General features: G+C 36.8%; 3 protein-coding genes across 5 annotated transcripts in view; all 3 read right to left on the bottom strand.

Annotated features, from left to right (window-relative positions):
- The window catches only part of LOC107741394 (inactive serine/threonine-protein kinase VRK3-like), a 6,742-nt gene extending 5,005 nt beyond the window's left edge, over positions 1-1,737 (bottom strand). For both annotated transcript variants that reach the window (XM_016554102.1, XM_016554103.1), the window contains exons 1-5: positions 1,604-1,737; positions 1,398-1,490; positions 1,182-1,314; positions 977-1,097; positions 492-550 (exon numbers count right to left, since the gene is read on the bottom strand). In XM_016554102.1, the coding sequence (XP_016409588.1) occupies positions 492-550; positions 977-1,097; positions 1,182-1,314; positions 1,398-1,490; positions 1,604-1,687 (490 nt within the window). In that variant the 5' untranslated portion in view covers positions 1,688-1,737. The remainder of the gene's footprint in view (positions 1-491; positions 551-976; positions 1,098-1,181; positions 1,315-1,397; positions 1,491-1,603) is intronic.
- A 3,128-nt stretch (positions 1,738-4,865) lies between these two features.
- On the bottom strand, positions 4,866-9,078 carry LOC107741393 (reticulocyte-binding protein 2 homolog a-like). Its single transcript, XM_016554101.1, has 3 exons — positions 8,777-9,078; positions 6,875-7,396; positions 4,866-5,694 (listed from the first exon to the last, which is right to left on the bottom strand). Exons 1-3 carry the CDS (start codon positions 8,997-8,999, stop codon positions 5,315-5,317), a joined length of 1,125 nt encoding a protein of 374 aa, XP_016409587.1. The 5' UTR covers positions 9,000-9,078; the 3' UTR covers positions 4,866-5,314.
- Positions 9,079-9,853: 775 nt separating this feature from the next.
- On the bottom strand, positions 9,854-15,197 carry LOC107741392 (glucose-fructose oxidoreductase domain-containing protein 2-like). Of its 2 annotated transcripts, XM_016554099.1 has the most exons (5): positions 14,825-15,197; positions 13,624-13,958; positions 13,178-13,314; positions 12,487-12,528; positions 9,854-11,473 (listed from the first exon to the last, which is right to left on the bottom strand). In XM_016554099.1, exons 2-5 carry the CDS (start codon positions 13,874-13,876, stop codon positions 10,802-10,804), a joined length of 1,104 nt encoding a protein of 367 aa, XP_016409585.1. In that variant the 5' UTR covers positions 13,877-13,958; positions 14,825-15,197; the 3' UTR covers positions 9,854-10,801. The 2 variants fall into 2 exon arrangements, with proteins under 2 accessions (XP_016409585.1, XP_016409586.1); XM_016554100.1 differs by lacking the exon at positions 12,487-12,528 and having other exon boundaries at positions 13,136-13,314; positions 14,825-15,195.
- Positions 15,198-15,716: the final 519 nt, after the last annotated feature.

Genomic DNA, 15,716 nt, shown 5'->3' with positions numbered 1-15,716 from the left:
GAAATAGCGCAAAAACAGGAAATATGGTGTCTAAAACGTAAGTCTCTTAATTAACTTCTTGTTTATTGAACTGTTGTAAAAAATCTATATCACATTTGTAATCATGGTCATTTTCGGAGAAAAAACAGCATTCTTCATGTGAAATTGATTAACTAGGCTATTTGAAGTGGTATAAATATATACATTTTCTGCCCCCATGTCTTGAATTTGTGATCAATCTAAAGGCATTTCATTAGAATGAATCATGCAGTGAAAGGCACTCTAAATGCGCACTCGCACTAGTCTAGACTTCATGTAATGTATGAGTGCACTCTGTGGGGCTGTTTTTTTGCAAAATACTCGATAATGTCAAATCGCACATCGTTAAAACAACAATTACGATATTATCGCAAACGATATATATTGCACACCCCTAACACACACACACACACACACACACATCTTCACTAGCACTAAACACATGAAGTGAGAATAGAAATATGCATGCTCACCTGAAGCTTTCTTCTGTTTGTAACAGTAACTCACAAGTCCAGGGATATCAGAAATATACCTGTAGGCAAGCAGAAAACATATTCAACTTAAAAGCACATAATTGTAGCCTTACCTCTGTAAAGTGGTATGTTTTCATTCTTGAAAATTCTACATCCAGTAGTAATGTTCCTTTATGATTCTAAATGCATATGGTATGGTTAAATAGTCAGTTAGCAGGCGCTTGTATTTAAACTGATTAAAAGTACACTCAATAAAGGGACAGTTTTTCTAGACTAAGGGCCTTTTGAAAAGCCAGTGAAAGCTCTTGGCTCATGGATTCAATTTAGACCAATTTACCTTCTTATGTAACTGACTTAAAATTATGACCAGTCTTGCAGAAAAAAAAAAAATGGATGACTAACTTGTAAGGCTAGTTTAAGCAGTTTATGCAGCCGGTCTTTCTTGAATACATGCCTGATGAAGGTGTTTTTGTGATTTTACTGACCTCTCCTTCTCTGCAGCAATAGCAGAGCTTGTTTGAGAGTGGTGACTCCAGGGTAGTGAGCCTGTCATCCAATACAGCATACAGTAACCCAGAGACTGCAGGTCACTACGACAAGAGGGACCTGCAAAACACCAATGGGCATGCAAATTAGACTTGCTTTCTTATATGGATAATGTAAATAATGCAATAAGCAACTGATGCTCACCAGCCCCCTTGTGAGAATCCATGCTGATAAAGTTGATGTTACCCTGGTGTGCAGTGCGGCTACCCTGTCTGTACTCCACATGCTTTCCACCAGGGCAAAACCTAAATGCATGACCAAACCCTGACAAGAAAACCTACAAAACACAAACAAACGCTTTAATACTTGAGAATTATATAGAGCATTTGTGTTCAGTTCATAAGGGACATGCTTACTGACCTCTGGGTGACTGTTAGTGTTGATGTAAATATTTCCTGCATGGATGTCTGCATGGGCATATTCCTTCTCGTGAATGAATTCAAGTGCATCCAACTACAAAACACATACAAGCACACATACTATAAACACAACCTTTTCATTGAGAATGGCATGACTATGGAAATAGCATCAAATCTGGGAGTGAAGTCGTTTAATAGCACACTCACTAGTCGTAGTGCAAGCTGGAGAACAGCTTTCTCAGACAGAGTACAGTTCCCTTCATCCGTGACTGTCTGTAGAGTTTGGCCCATGCTAGGAAAAACTAAAAACCTGCAGGGAGGTGAATATGGTTATGATTAGATTCCACAATGAGGTCATACTCATTGAACCTTTTTTATCTTTACACACAATCATAAAATGTGGCACTCAGTCGGGACACAAGACTACGAAAATCAGTGAAATGCAAATCAATGAACAAAGACTCCAGTCTACAAAGACTAACAATAATACAGATGGGGTGTGGAAAAATGTATGTAAATACATTCCACCATTTTTAATCAGACAAACTGACAACTTGCAAAATGAATTGCTGTTGGCTGTAATTCAATGATATGTATACAGTTTGTTCAATGATAAGGAAATAATATACTGGCTTCAAAAACCATTTTTGTAATGTCAATTTAATTACTTTTCTAACACAATGTAATGTCTTGAATTATCTTCATTTGGAGGCTTTCCTCACTATGTATTGGCATCTATGATTATATATGCACTGCCATTCAAAACTTTGAGGTCACTAAAATGTTTTAAATGTTTTTGAAAGAAGTCTCTTGTTCTCACCAAGCCTGCATTTATTTTATCAAAAAATACAGTAAAACAGTAATATTGTGAAATCTTATTTGAATTTAAACATGCTGTCTAATCAGCATCTTGATATGCCACACCCGTGAGGTGTATGGATTTTCTCGGCAAAGGAGAAGTGCTCACTAACACAGATTTAGACAGATTTGTGAACAATATTTGAGAGAAATAGGCCTTTTGTGTACATAGAAAAAGTCTTAGATCTTTGAGTTCAGCTCATGAAAAATGGGGGCAAAAACAAAAGTGTTGCGTTTATAATTTTGTTCAGTATAGATTTACAAGTATTATGCATATACTACCATTCAAAAGTTTGGGGTTGGAAGATGTTTTTTAATGTTGTTGAAAGAAGTCTCTTACGCTCACCAAGGCTGTATTTAATTGATGAACTACAACTACAATAAAAATGCAATACTGCGTAAATTTTTTTTCCTGTGATTGTAAAGCTGAATTTCCAGCAGCCATTCTTCAGTCTTCAGCCACACGATCCTTCAGAAATCATTCTAATATGCTGATTTGGTGTATCAATCAATATTGAATACAGTTGAGACCATTCATGGGATTTATGGGGGGGAAAATCTCTCAAGTTATTTTAAACAAATATGACTGGTTTATGTCTGGTTAACAAATATCATAACGATGCACTGCATATACAGGGCTCTACAGTGCGAAAGAAGTTTCAGCGCATTTGCGAATAGAAAAATGCCATTACAAAGGTAAAAACAAAATTCCACTGTTAATCACTTTAAGGAGTCAAATATCACCTCGTAATGGGAAGGCAAATTTTTGATAACATTTTGGATTATTGATTAGAAGGTGCTCCTAAAATTTTGAACGTGCTCCTAAATTTAAGTTAGGAGCACAAGTGCTCCTAAAAAGAAAAGTTAGCGTAGAGCCCTGATATATATAACATTTTCAATCTTTCAGTTAAATGCTGATATTACATTAAGCCCACTTTGAAACCTGCTACAACTAGACAACTACGGGGAGCTGGGAGATTAACTAAATGACAAATGAATCATGAAAACTGGACCATGTCATCACCTGAATTTACCTATGTATCAATAAAGAGTTATCTTATCATTGTAAATATGAAGCAAGCAAACATTTGGTCCACTCAACAGTTGTAATGTACTCAAGTATTTAAGTTGCGTTGAAGACATGAATCAAAGCATTACTGTATGTCATCATGACCATTCGGCCCGTCTTTGGTTGCTTTACTATATTATACTTTATATAACCTTGTTCTGCTTCTTTGATAAGGACTCTCAAGCAAAACGAACTGTAGTCCTTGATGACACTTTTCGGATAAATGTAATTAAAATAAGGATGAACAAAAAACCTGTATTTACCTTCAATGGCGCGCACAGATGAAAGCACAGAGTTTGGATGTGGTTCGGATGGCTGTGAAGCTACAGCTTCTGTTAGCTCTTCTGGCAGTTTCCCACCACATGACGGACAAAATCTGAAACCAGACTGTAACTTCGAGCCACACTGAGGACAGAAATTCAGCATTATGATGGCGAATTAGACGGGCTGGGTGGAAATGTCCAAATGTTCTGACAGTCAGGACCAGAAGAAAAACTCTTCCAACGATATTTCCAAATGTTGTGACTCGGAATCAGCCTTTTGCAGACATATACGGACTGCTGCTGCTGCGACCGAAGCGTCGTAACTGACACAAATCACGTGATCATTTGCAGCAGCCGTATTACGGCAGGTGGTTGCCGTTTTTTACAGGATATGTGAGACGAGCAGTGTATAAAAATTGCCTTATTTTTCCTCACACGTTTTGGCTTCTGATTAAATTACAGAAAAGTAATAATTTCCTAATTCCTATAATAATGTTTGACTACATTACTTTATTTTGCTGAACAATTAACTTTCATCAAAAGTTTTATGTTCCACAGAAGAAAGTCATACAGATTTGAAATGACAGAATTTTGTATTTGTGGGTGAATTATCTCTTTAAATCCTACAGATTTCCCCCCTCTCTCTACCTACCTTGATCATTCTTTGTGTTTTTAACATTTCTATCATCTCACCTAAAACTTGAACACTAATCTTTTGCTGGCATGCAAGCACTAGTATATCCTCCGAGATGCTAAAATAGTTTTTTTTAAACACCATCTTATGTGGTTATTTTCATGACGAGAACATTTTGGTAAAACTATATCAGGTTTTTACAATAAAAAAAACTTTACTGATTGATTACTGAGTTACTAACCCTCTCACACAGGGTTAAAACCAGTACGATCTCATAAAACATGCTTTCTGTTTTGACTAAAGGACATATTGGTGGATCTTCTCCTTAAATTAAAAACTTGTGTGTGATCCTGTAATGGCCTATTCGGCAACGGGTAGACAATCTGGTCTCATTGGTTTAAAAAAATGTTAGAAACTTCTTGATGCTAAACTATTAGTTTTTGAAAGCTTTGAATAGATGCGTGTAAAAACATGTTAGTTCATTTAAATTTCTCTTCACAATAAATATTAACACTGTATCCATCATGTTAACCAATACTGTCAACTCAAAAAATAAAAATAAAACCGTGACATAATGTGATAGGTTATCAACTCTTGTGCAGGAATAACAAAAATGGCACAAATGACTGTGAAAGGACATTTGCTGTAAGTTTTCTTTTTATTCCCAGTGCAGAAATGTACAAAACACTTGAATACATTCACACACTGGTCGATTTTGGAACGAACATGAACTTTTTGTGTTAACACTCATATTCATATTCATATATATATATATACACACACACACACAGAGTGAGTAGATTTAATGAAACTGATTTTCTAGATGTCCGACATGAAAGGCCTTATTATGAATCTCTATTTTAACGGCAGGTAATCTATAATTCGCATGCATGTACGTGTTTGAAATCCTGGTAGGTTAAGGTAAATTTTCATTTAGCTAAACAAAATACAACATCCCTGGCATTTCCCCCACTCCCAAAAACCCATCCCCACAATCCAAATCAATCTTGTAAAAATAAAAAGGATAAAGAAATAACTATCTCCCATAAAAAGGAAATCCTTGTTTCCTTGTGAAACAGACATACTGAAGTATATCAACAATTGTAAAATCCAGAGGTCTGTCCCTGCGCATGAGAATTTTTCCAAGAGTCCAGTTCTTGTTTCTGCTTCTCCAGCTCCTCTTTCTCTTTCTGAATCTCCTCTCTCTCCTTCTGCAGCTCCTCTTTTTCCCTCTGGAGTTCATTCTTCTCCTTCTGGAGTTCTTCTTTTTCCTTCCGCAATCTTGCGTGCTCCTGCTCTTGTTCACATTTCTGGTTCTGAAGCACTCTGCGTTCAGCATCCATTTCACGGAACTGCTGCAGTAACTCCTTCTGCAGCTGTATGCTCCGCCCCTCTTCCTGCTGGACACGCCTCAACGCCTCTGTCAGCTCCCGCTCTCTTTCCAATATACGCACACCCTCAGACCACTTAGCACCTAAGGGACCAAAAAATTGTGAAATTAAAGCTCTTAACATAGGCACAGAAGCATAATCAAAGAACAACTGCAAGGAGCTTTGTGCTTTATTACTTCTGATAAGAAACAGTCTCAGCTCTCAAATTCTGTCCAATTTATCAGAAAATTCAAACAATAAATGCCATTTTGATGCTCTTAAATGTGCCATGGCAAATCAATTCCACAGCGGTTTGAGTCATCAATTCCACTTCAATGGTTTATTAATTAATTTAATAGTAGCATGAAATAAACATGATTGAAAATCAGAAGGTATGTGGAAAGACAGTACAACTTACCAAAATGTATCATGTGTTATGTAATTACTCAATTAGCGCTTTAACCATGGAAACACATTAATAAAACAGCGTGTGACTGATCAACGTCACTTAATGTTGCATCAGGAGTTATCTAGTGTTCCCAGTTCGTTATTTAACTACAAAAATGGGGAGCTTATTTACTGTTATTTATATATGCATGTTTGAATAAACTTACTTGAGTTGTAAACAAACATTTCAGTTGAGTGTGATTATTATATTTTAAAATAAATAGAAGTTGAATATAATGGGTTCTGCTGTCAATTTTAACCTCCAATACTGTGATAATGTACCAAATTATAGGGTTCTCTGTACAGTTTACAGCATTAGTTTGGAGAGATTTTTTTTCCTTAAGAAAACCAAACTACTGGTAGATAATATAATTTTGAATAATCAGCTATCAGTATTGGCAGAGAAGTTTAGTACCAGTGCATCAATAGTTATTAGTATCATTGTGTTGTTATTAATATTTTGAATTTGTTTTTTAATAACTTAAAAGAAAATTATAAAGTTTTAGTATTTTTGTGCATATTATATATATTTTTTTTATAAATATATATATAATGTATGTATAATGTCTGTATAGTTTTCATAAATTTTTTGTTTTAATTACTTTAGTGCATCATGTTAAACTAAATGAAAATTAGAATTTTTTCCCTGGGCAATGACTAAAAATAAGTTTAAGGTTTTTTATATTTTATCTCAATTAATAATTTTTATAGTTTAAGTTCTAATTAACTATAATAGCATAATAATTACAATAAACATAGTATTATAATAACAATGGCTCAACAACCTTTTCACACAAAATGTAAAACACGAACATAGAGAAGAACTATAAACTATACCTGAATATCTGTCTAGGCTGGTACTGCAAGGTGTACGGACATCCCGCTTCGGTGACACAATGTGTGATCTGGTTGGGGTCCCACTTGCTAATGTGGGAGAGGAGGCAATGCGGCTTGGATCTTCAGATTTGCGCTTGTTAGGCCGCTTTTGTGGGTGATCTTCGAGTTGTGCGAACTCATTGGGATGCTTATGCTGTAGATGTCTGATAAGATTACTTGTGCTACTCCGGTGCTGGATCTTCTCCATGCAGAGCAAGCACAAGGCTCGCGGCTCCTGGCCAAGCTTCCGATAGTGCACCCACACGGAGCTCCACTTGCGAGTATTAGCTGGGTTCTCATCCTCTTGTATCTCTTTCCCATCCCCTTCATCAACAGGCCCCTCGCCTTCCTCATCAGCCACCTCTGCTTCAGTTGTCCCTTCCCCTGCCGCAGCACGGAGGATCCCTTTGATGGCACCATCCATTTCGCCATCTTCTCCCACGGACTCCACCTCTACCTGCTGCTCATCCATTAATACTGTAACTTGATACAGAAAAAAAATGAGGAAAAAATTAGATGCATAGAATATTTTCACATGGCTAAACGCACTTTAACTGAATCTGTGACACTCTTTAAATGCTTGTCCCTTGTGTTTGTAGAGTGCATGAGGACAGGCTGAATTACAGACAATAAGCAGCACAAAATAGCTTTTGTAATAATCTGCATTTAAGTAATATGTATTACTAAAAGACAATGAGATAGTTAAAAACAAAATTATGCAAAGCTAAAGGTAAACAGAAAAATAAGGCAAATGAGGGAATAAGTGCACATTCGACAAAAGATGCTCAATCCATAACGCTTTATTTGAAACTACAAATTGGGCTTCTGAGATACATAAGCTAAATCATTAAGCGGCCTTCCGCTAGATGACGACAGAACAGAACGTTGCTAAGCAACAAAATCAATGATTGACATGGAAGCTGAGCACTGACATGATCAACAAGTGCTGTATGTCATAACCATTTCTATCCCTATCTGTTTATTACTATATATTTTATAACGTAAGTAATATTAAAACAGGCATAGCGACAAATAATCTTAGTTTCAGCCAATGACCTACTAGCTTTAGAATTTTTTTTCAAAAATCGCGCCCATCCGGGGATGTGACAGATGGTGCATCACGTGACAATTACGGATCAAATACAGTTCAATGCAATTGAGATTTTAGAAAATGACAGACATTATGTACAATTCACCAATCATAGATCGTTCGTATATATTATTTAATACATACAGAACGGGGTCATTACGTTTGAAGGTTTTCTGTCCAGTTTATTCTGGAGAGGAGGGGGCGGGGAGCCTCTTTCAGTCAGAGCACCGTATATTGCTGATCCAAATCAGCGACACGATTCAAAAGATTCATTCGTTTGACTGAACGAGTCGAGTCGAGTCGAAACGACTCCAGTCGGGGGAATTCGTTTGAGATTCTATCAAAAACGCAAAATTGGCCTTCTATAAACGGGCAACGCAATAGACAATTGTTTGAAAAAACAACATGGCGTCGTTGCGACATCCACCCAAAACCCTGGCCTAAGCGTAACTCTAGTCGCTTTGATTAAAGACTCTGTAAAACGAACCCGTTCTTACTGAGGAGTCGATACAGAATCTCACAGTCACAACGAGAGCTGTTTTGAACGATAAAGCGCCTTTGTATTGGCTTTGGACCCACATGTGGTGAGTTATAAGCACGTGCATAGTAGGCCAAAATGGAGGGGAAAACATCACAAATCAAAGAAAAAAATATATAAGGTGTCTTTTCTAAGTTTCATAACCAACCAGGTGTCTAATAGACGTATCACTGTACACATCATGACACTGTACATGATGGTAAACAATGCAATACAATAGATGAACCTTTCATACCTTCCACGCAACCACTATCGTTGCGTTTGGATACCGCATCTGTCGCTGGCTTCCTTTTGTCCAACGAGGAAAAATCAGAGGGGTGTTTCGTTCGTAAATGGCGAAGCATGTTTGTCGTGTGGCCAAAATACAAAACCGTCTTCATACAGAGAAGACACAACACTCTTCTGTCATCTTCAGCTTGGAAAAATGACCAGACTATACTTCGCTTTCGTGCCGCCATTTTCGAACTAGTCGGCTTTGAATACTGACTGACTGATCGCCTTATTCTAGATGGTAACCTTCTTTGCGATTAATTCTCGCGCATGCGTATTGTCATTGACGCGTTGGTCAAGTCAGTGAGAAAAATGTGAGGAAGAAACAAAAACAATAGTTCATCGTTTTGTATATGAAGCATGTATCATCCACTTTTTGTCTTTTAGTAGGGTCATCTTTTTTTTTAGTCATTTAACAGACGCTTTTATCAAGAAAGCAATGATATGCAAGTGCTATAACAAGTCTCATCTTAACGCAGTACACATAGCAAGGTTTTTTAAATGATATAATAAATAAAAAGAAAACAGATAGAATAGAGCAAGCTAGTGTTAGAGGCCCTTTTTGCTTTTGTTAATTGTATAATAAATAAAAAGAAAACAAATAGAATACAAAAAGATTAGAGAAGCTAGTGTTTTGTTTTGTTTTCATCTTGTTTGTATAAACTTCCGTCTACAATGTTAAATTGTTTTCAAACGTTTTAAGTTACTGCCTTTTTGGTGCTAGTGGCTTTGTTAATACTTTGTTGGCTATTTAAATTATAATAATTATTAAGTTCATTTACTGATTACTGAATTGTGTATGATTGAACTAATCAAGGCTGTTTATAGTGAAAATAGAACTGCACGTCACATAAATACTAAGTTCACTATACGAAAATCATTTGGTTTGTTTAGAATTAAAAGATTGTTTAATATACATTTATTGACTCTTAAGTCCAAAACATTGTAACTGTACATGTACAAGCTTCACATCGTCAGAATCCTCTTAGTAATGTGATTTTCAAAAATTGGCAAAGCATTATAAAAAAAAAATAGTTGTCCTGTCCATTCTCCGTGATGCACGATTCCCAAACCAAGAGCTCGAAGCATAGAACATTAACTAATCTCGCGAGAATTTCAAACGAGGGTTACCATCTAGACACAACCCTTTAGCGCCCCCTTTAGAATGCCGGCAGATATTCGTGTCAAAGCCACATTTAAAAAGAACAAAATAAGGTAAATATCTGTTCTGTTATTCAGCGGGTATTTGTTTTAAAACTCAGATTTTAAAATATTTAGTTAAATTAAGTAATATTTATTTTTAAACTTATAACAATGAATAAAAACACCATCCACACACCAACCCATCATTTGCTCTTAAACAGTGCACAGACACAAATTCAGCAATAAAAAATATAATTCAATAAACTTTGTGCAGCTTAGTAGAACCGTTAGCATGTCCAATGCATTGGACATCAGGCTATAAGTCACAACAGGTACATTACAGTAAATGATATCTAGTGTCCAGCATAATAAGTTTATCAGTGCCATAAAGCTCTCTCTCTCTCATGCACACATATACAGAAAAAATCCTCAGCAGAGCACAAGCTTATTATATTCACTATTCATATAAATATAAAAACGTAAGAGGTTCACATTTAAACCCCTGTGACTCAAATTTAACCTCAAAAGATCACATAAAAACATGAAGAGCACAGAAATTGTTTTTCACAGCTAAGCTTTTCACATCTGTTTTTGTTACAGTAAATAAGCAACAAAACAACCCTGAAACCACAATTCCTATCCAGTGATGCATTTCCAGTGTTTTGCATAAGCATTAGCAACCCAACTCTAACTTAAAACTTCCAGTTATTATGCATAAACTTTCAGTTAAATTAATATCTTTATGCTTAAAATGAAAGCATGGTTATTTTATTGTAAAAGAAGGTGAATGATATTAATAGGCTTGACCTTGAGATAGCAAATGTAAAATGTAACCGTGTGTGTAGTGTTAGTTTGGCAGGGTTCTGTGGTTGTGGTTTGGGTCAACATCCTGAATCTTGACCTCCACTGACTCCCACTCTCCAGTGCGATTTGACCGTTTGATAGCATCTACAACCGTCTGTACATACAACCCATCCTCGAAGGAGGCTGCCATGGAAACAGGATGCCGCACCCAAGAGCGCCTGTCCTCTTGTGCCTGAAAAGATAGTCTGAGTTGAGTCACCATGCCGTTCAGTCCCCTGACAGATGGCCCAACAGCTTCTCCACCATCGCTCAAAAGAAGCTCCTCTACTTGCATGCTGGCCCGTTGGCCGTACAGCTCTGTTCCTCGAGCAACAAGTCGTCCTGATGACCCCACAAGCATGATCTCATGCACATCTGTGCCAGGTAGATTGAAGTTTAATGTCACACTGCAGACCACGCCTCCACTCATCAGCAGCTGAAAGCAAGCGTAGTCATCTGCGGTTACAGATCGAATCCCTCCGGCCGGGCCACTCTTACATACGAACGTCCGGAGCATTCCATGCACTCGCACAGCCCGACGTCCCGTGAGGTGGCTCAGGAGGTCAATGATGCATGAGCCAACTGTATGCAGGCCACCTCCCCCCATGAGCTCCTCCCATGCCCATCCATATGACTGGCTGAGCAGCGAGCCTCCATAAACACGTGCTTCACATACCTTGAAAAAGAGAGAAAAAACGTTAAGTGAATAAGTTCTTTATTTTGACCAGTCTGAGTTACGTAATAAAGTAACATATGCCCTAACAAAGGGAAGTCAAGATGATTAGTATTTTAAGAATGGCTTACAATTTGAACTTTGAATTACTATGCAGATTTTTAACAGTCACTTAATCCAACAAAAATTATTATTTTATATAAGATTTTAAAGATTGTTTAATGTTTTTGAAAGAAATATTACCAAAGCTGCATTTAATTGTTCAGAAATACAGTAAAAATAGTAATCTTGTGAAATTTCTTACAATTTTAACTTATTAAATATGTTAATATTGTTTTAATGTATTTTAATCATTTAGCAGATGCTTTTATCCACTATTTTCAAATATAATGTATTACTAATGTAATAATGCAGGCTGAATATGTAGAGAAACAAAACCCAGAAAACAAGCACATTTTAAATGGACATTAATATTCAACATATACATACACAGTTTTTTTTTTTTTTTTTTTTTTAGCATTCTTTGAATAGAAAGTTCAGAAGAACAGCATTTTTTGGTATTATATTTAATCTTAACATTCATGTCATTATATAAATATCATTATACACACTACTGTTCAAAACATTGGAAAAATTAAGACTTTTTAATGTTTTTGAAATAAGTCTCTCATGCTTACCAAGGCTGCATTTATTTGAACAAAAACAGTAAAATTGTGAAAGATTATTACAATTTAAAATAATCTGTTCAATATATTTAAAAAATTTAATTTATTGCTGTGATGGCAAAGCTGAATTTTTTTGTAGCCATTACTCCAGTCTTCAGAGACACACGATACAGAAGATTTCTATTTTAAATGTTGTTAAAAATCAAATGTTGTTTAAAATCAGCATATTAGAATGATTTATTGCATCCTTGATGAATAAATGTATTAAATTCTTTCAAAAAGAATGTGGACCCCAAACTTTTGATTGAATGATTAATGTATCTGTTAAAATTTTTTTTTAAATTCCAATACCTGCAAGTTCCCACAATAACCCTCTCCAAGCAGGCGTTTCATCTGGACAAATGCGGGCAAGAAGCGCAATCGCATGATCCTTCAGAAATCATTCTAATGTGCTGATTTGGTGGTCTAGAAACATTTCTTATTATTATCAGTGTTTGAAAGAGCTTCCAATTTTTTGTAGAAAAACCATGATACATTTTTTTCAGGGATTCTTTAAATAGAAAGTTCAGAAGAACAGCATTTACTGGTATATTTAATCTTAACATTTTTGTCATTATATAAATATCATTATATACACTACCGTTCAGAAGATTGGAATAATTAGGACTTATGCTTACCAAGGCTGCATTTTACAACCAGTAAAAACAAAGTAAAAAGTAATATTGTGAAAGATTATTACAATTTAAAATAATCAGTTTTTTATTGCTGTGATGGCAAAGCTGTAATTTCAGCAGCCAGTATTCTAGTCTTCAGAGTCACACGATCCCAAGATTTTTATTTCAAATAAATTCTGTTAAAAATCAGCATATAAGAATGATTTATAGCATCCTTGATGAATAAAAGTATTAATTTCTTTCAAAAAAAATCTTACTGACCCCAAGTTTTTAATTGAATGTATACACCTATTTTTATTTGTATTTTTTGGGTGAAATTCCAATACCTGCAAGTTCCCACAATAACCCTCTCCAAGCAGGCGTTTCATCTGGACAAATGCGGGCAAGAAGCGCAAGGAATTTCCCATGATACTCATAAGCTGTGGATAATATCTTGCCGCTGTCACCATCTTACAGGCATCTGTCAGTGTAGCTGCCTGCTCACTGATCACATTTTTACCTATACCTATAGAGAATGAAAAAAGACAAGAAAATGATTATATAACGATGACCAAAACTGCAAATGTTGTTTGCCTAACAAGTTTCTGCTTGAAGCAAGTGCTTTATTGGCATAATCTCAACCGTGCTGCGGGGTTCACTGTGATCTGAGAATGGAACATTTGATCAGCAGGAAAAAAGCCCACTGTGGCTTGTGCCAAGTTGTAAAGTAAACAGTAGCACAGTAAACACTAGTTGAGTCCAGGAAAGAACCCAACCCACTCCCCTGAGACAACATGGACAATCAAGATAAGAGGTAAAGAAAAATAAGTATCACCTAGAGCTTTTACCGCAATCTGCCGTGTGTGTGGAGGAGGTGTCAATATGCAGACAAGATGGACTTCTGGGTGTAGCAGCACATCATCTGTCTTGTTAGTGGAAAAGGGAATGTCCAACTCGCTGGCTAGTGACTCTGCTTCCTCTTGCTTACGGCCCCAAACAGCCTGAACAGGGAAGCCTTCCTTTTGGAGCAACGGCACCAGGGTACGTACCGTCTGCCCTGTTCCAAATACACCCACGCCCGGCAACATTATTCTAACAGAAGACACTTTCACGCAAGTCGGTGTCTCATTCCACACTGCTAATGTAATCTCTTGTGACACAGATGCTCGCCTGTGAAAAAAAGAGAGAAACATCAAAGTTCACTGACGCTGACATTTACACAGGAATGCAAAATTATCTCTAGACGCAGTGCATGTAATAGCAAGCATGCCGACACCAAGCTTCAAGTTAAAATTAACCTCAGGGCCACTTCAGGCTATCATGATCAATACACAATAGAGATAAGGAGCTTTATGACCCCGCTGTTATCAGTGGCTCGAGTGAAAGCTGTCAGATACAAGCCTGGGCGTTGCTGACCTACCAGCTGGCTTGCAATTTAATTTACATCCCAATGGCTGTGCACCTGCCCAGCAAAGGCAAATGAGAAGCATGTTTGTATTTCCTCTATAGACTAAACACAAGGTAGTTCCTAGTAGGGCTAAAAGAAAGTCTTGATTTGCTAACATCCATGTCTCTAAGTAAATACCTCGAGAAAGGGTGAGCAAAAGACTACGACTCTCAAGAACATCCCTAAAGAACTGACATGGAAGAATGAATTATGACGTTTTTAATAAAGAAATGTAAATTATATCAATTTTGGGACCCATATTAGGGGCACACTAACATTAGCATCACTTCCTCGCGCTAACCCTCGGATGACGGGCGGATTAGCTATCCCTTAAGAGTTTTAAATTTGAGCATTTAAAGACGTTGGTTGTGTTATATTTTACTTAAAACAATATAAACCACAAAACTTTCAAACTAAACATTCATTGTACCAGATACCTAACGTTGTAGCTTAGCCGAGACCGGTCCAGTCCAGCCACACAGACTCACAAAAATACACATCCATTTGAACTCGTACAAATTCAAAGCGTTCGGTTAACGTTAGTTCCCTTTTAAACGACTATGTTAGTTCCATACGGGATGTAACTTACCGAAACACAAAGCCTTGGGATGCTATGGCGCCGGTGCTGTGGAGAATGATGACGGCCAGAGGATGGTGGACACCTCCCTCCCTTTCAGCTCCACTTTAGCCAGGGCTTTGAGCTCTCATGTCGTGTCTCAACAGCAGGAGGAAAAACAGGACAAACCCGTCACGCCTCCCACCCTCTCAACGTATGGGACATTCTTCGTCCGTCTTGAAATCACGGTGTGTTGTTTCGCGTGTAATCCCACAATGCTCCTTCTGCGTTTACGGCTCATTGCTGTGTGGACTCATTGCTGATTTCCCAAACTAGACGTTCGATAATGTGCGCGTGCGCGAAACGGTCTGGTTTTTTTTCCTGCCACGCCCATTGAACTGAAACACACATTCCAGGAATTCAGTCTTTTAGTCTAAATGCACAGTCACAAGTTTTTGGTTGTAGGACATAATAAATAAGTCTGATAAACAAGTATATAACTTGTAATTAAACATATCCAAGAACCCAGCATAAAAAGTAGTTTTAAACGATTTTAGTCTGTCCCACAACAGAGGTCTCCTCGGTTGCATCGAATGAAAACAATACAAAGTCACGATTTTGAGGTAATCCATTGAATTGATATTAGATTAATTGTAATATAATATTTGTAATTATTAAAACCGTTTTTCTTTGTACAGTAAATAGGTTATATTCCTTAAAATTGTGACACGCGTGAAATAACATTATTTGTACCCTTACTAGAAAATATCACAAATCAGAATTGAAACTGCACATATTCGTTTCCTAATATTTTGGTAATATGGCCTCAAAAAATTCAAACCTCGTTCACATGACAATTTGTTGAAAAAGAAAACATTCTAGGGATAGTTCATCCAAAAATGAAAATTGTAATTTACTCACTCTC

Source organism: Sinocyclocheilus rhinocerous, unplaced genomic scaffold, assembly GCF_001515625.1.
Source record: "Sinocyclocheilus rhinocerous isolate Xijiao unplaced genomic scaffold, SAMN03320098_v1.1 scaffold1007, whole genome shotgun sequence".
Taxonomy (NCBI): domain Eukaryota; kingdom Metazoa; phylum Chordata; class Actinopteri; order Cypriniformes; family Cyprinidae; genus Sinocyclocheilus; species Sinocyclocheilus rhinocerous.
Note: the sequence above shows the minus strand (reverse complement) of the source record. Positions and strands in the feature narration are given on the sequence as shown.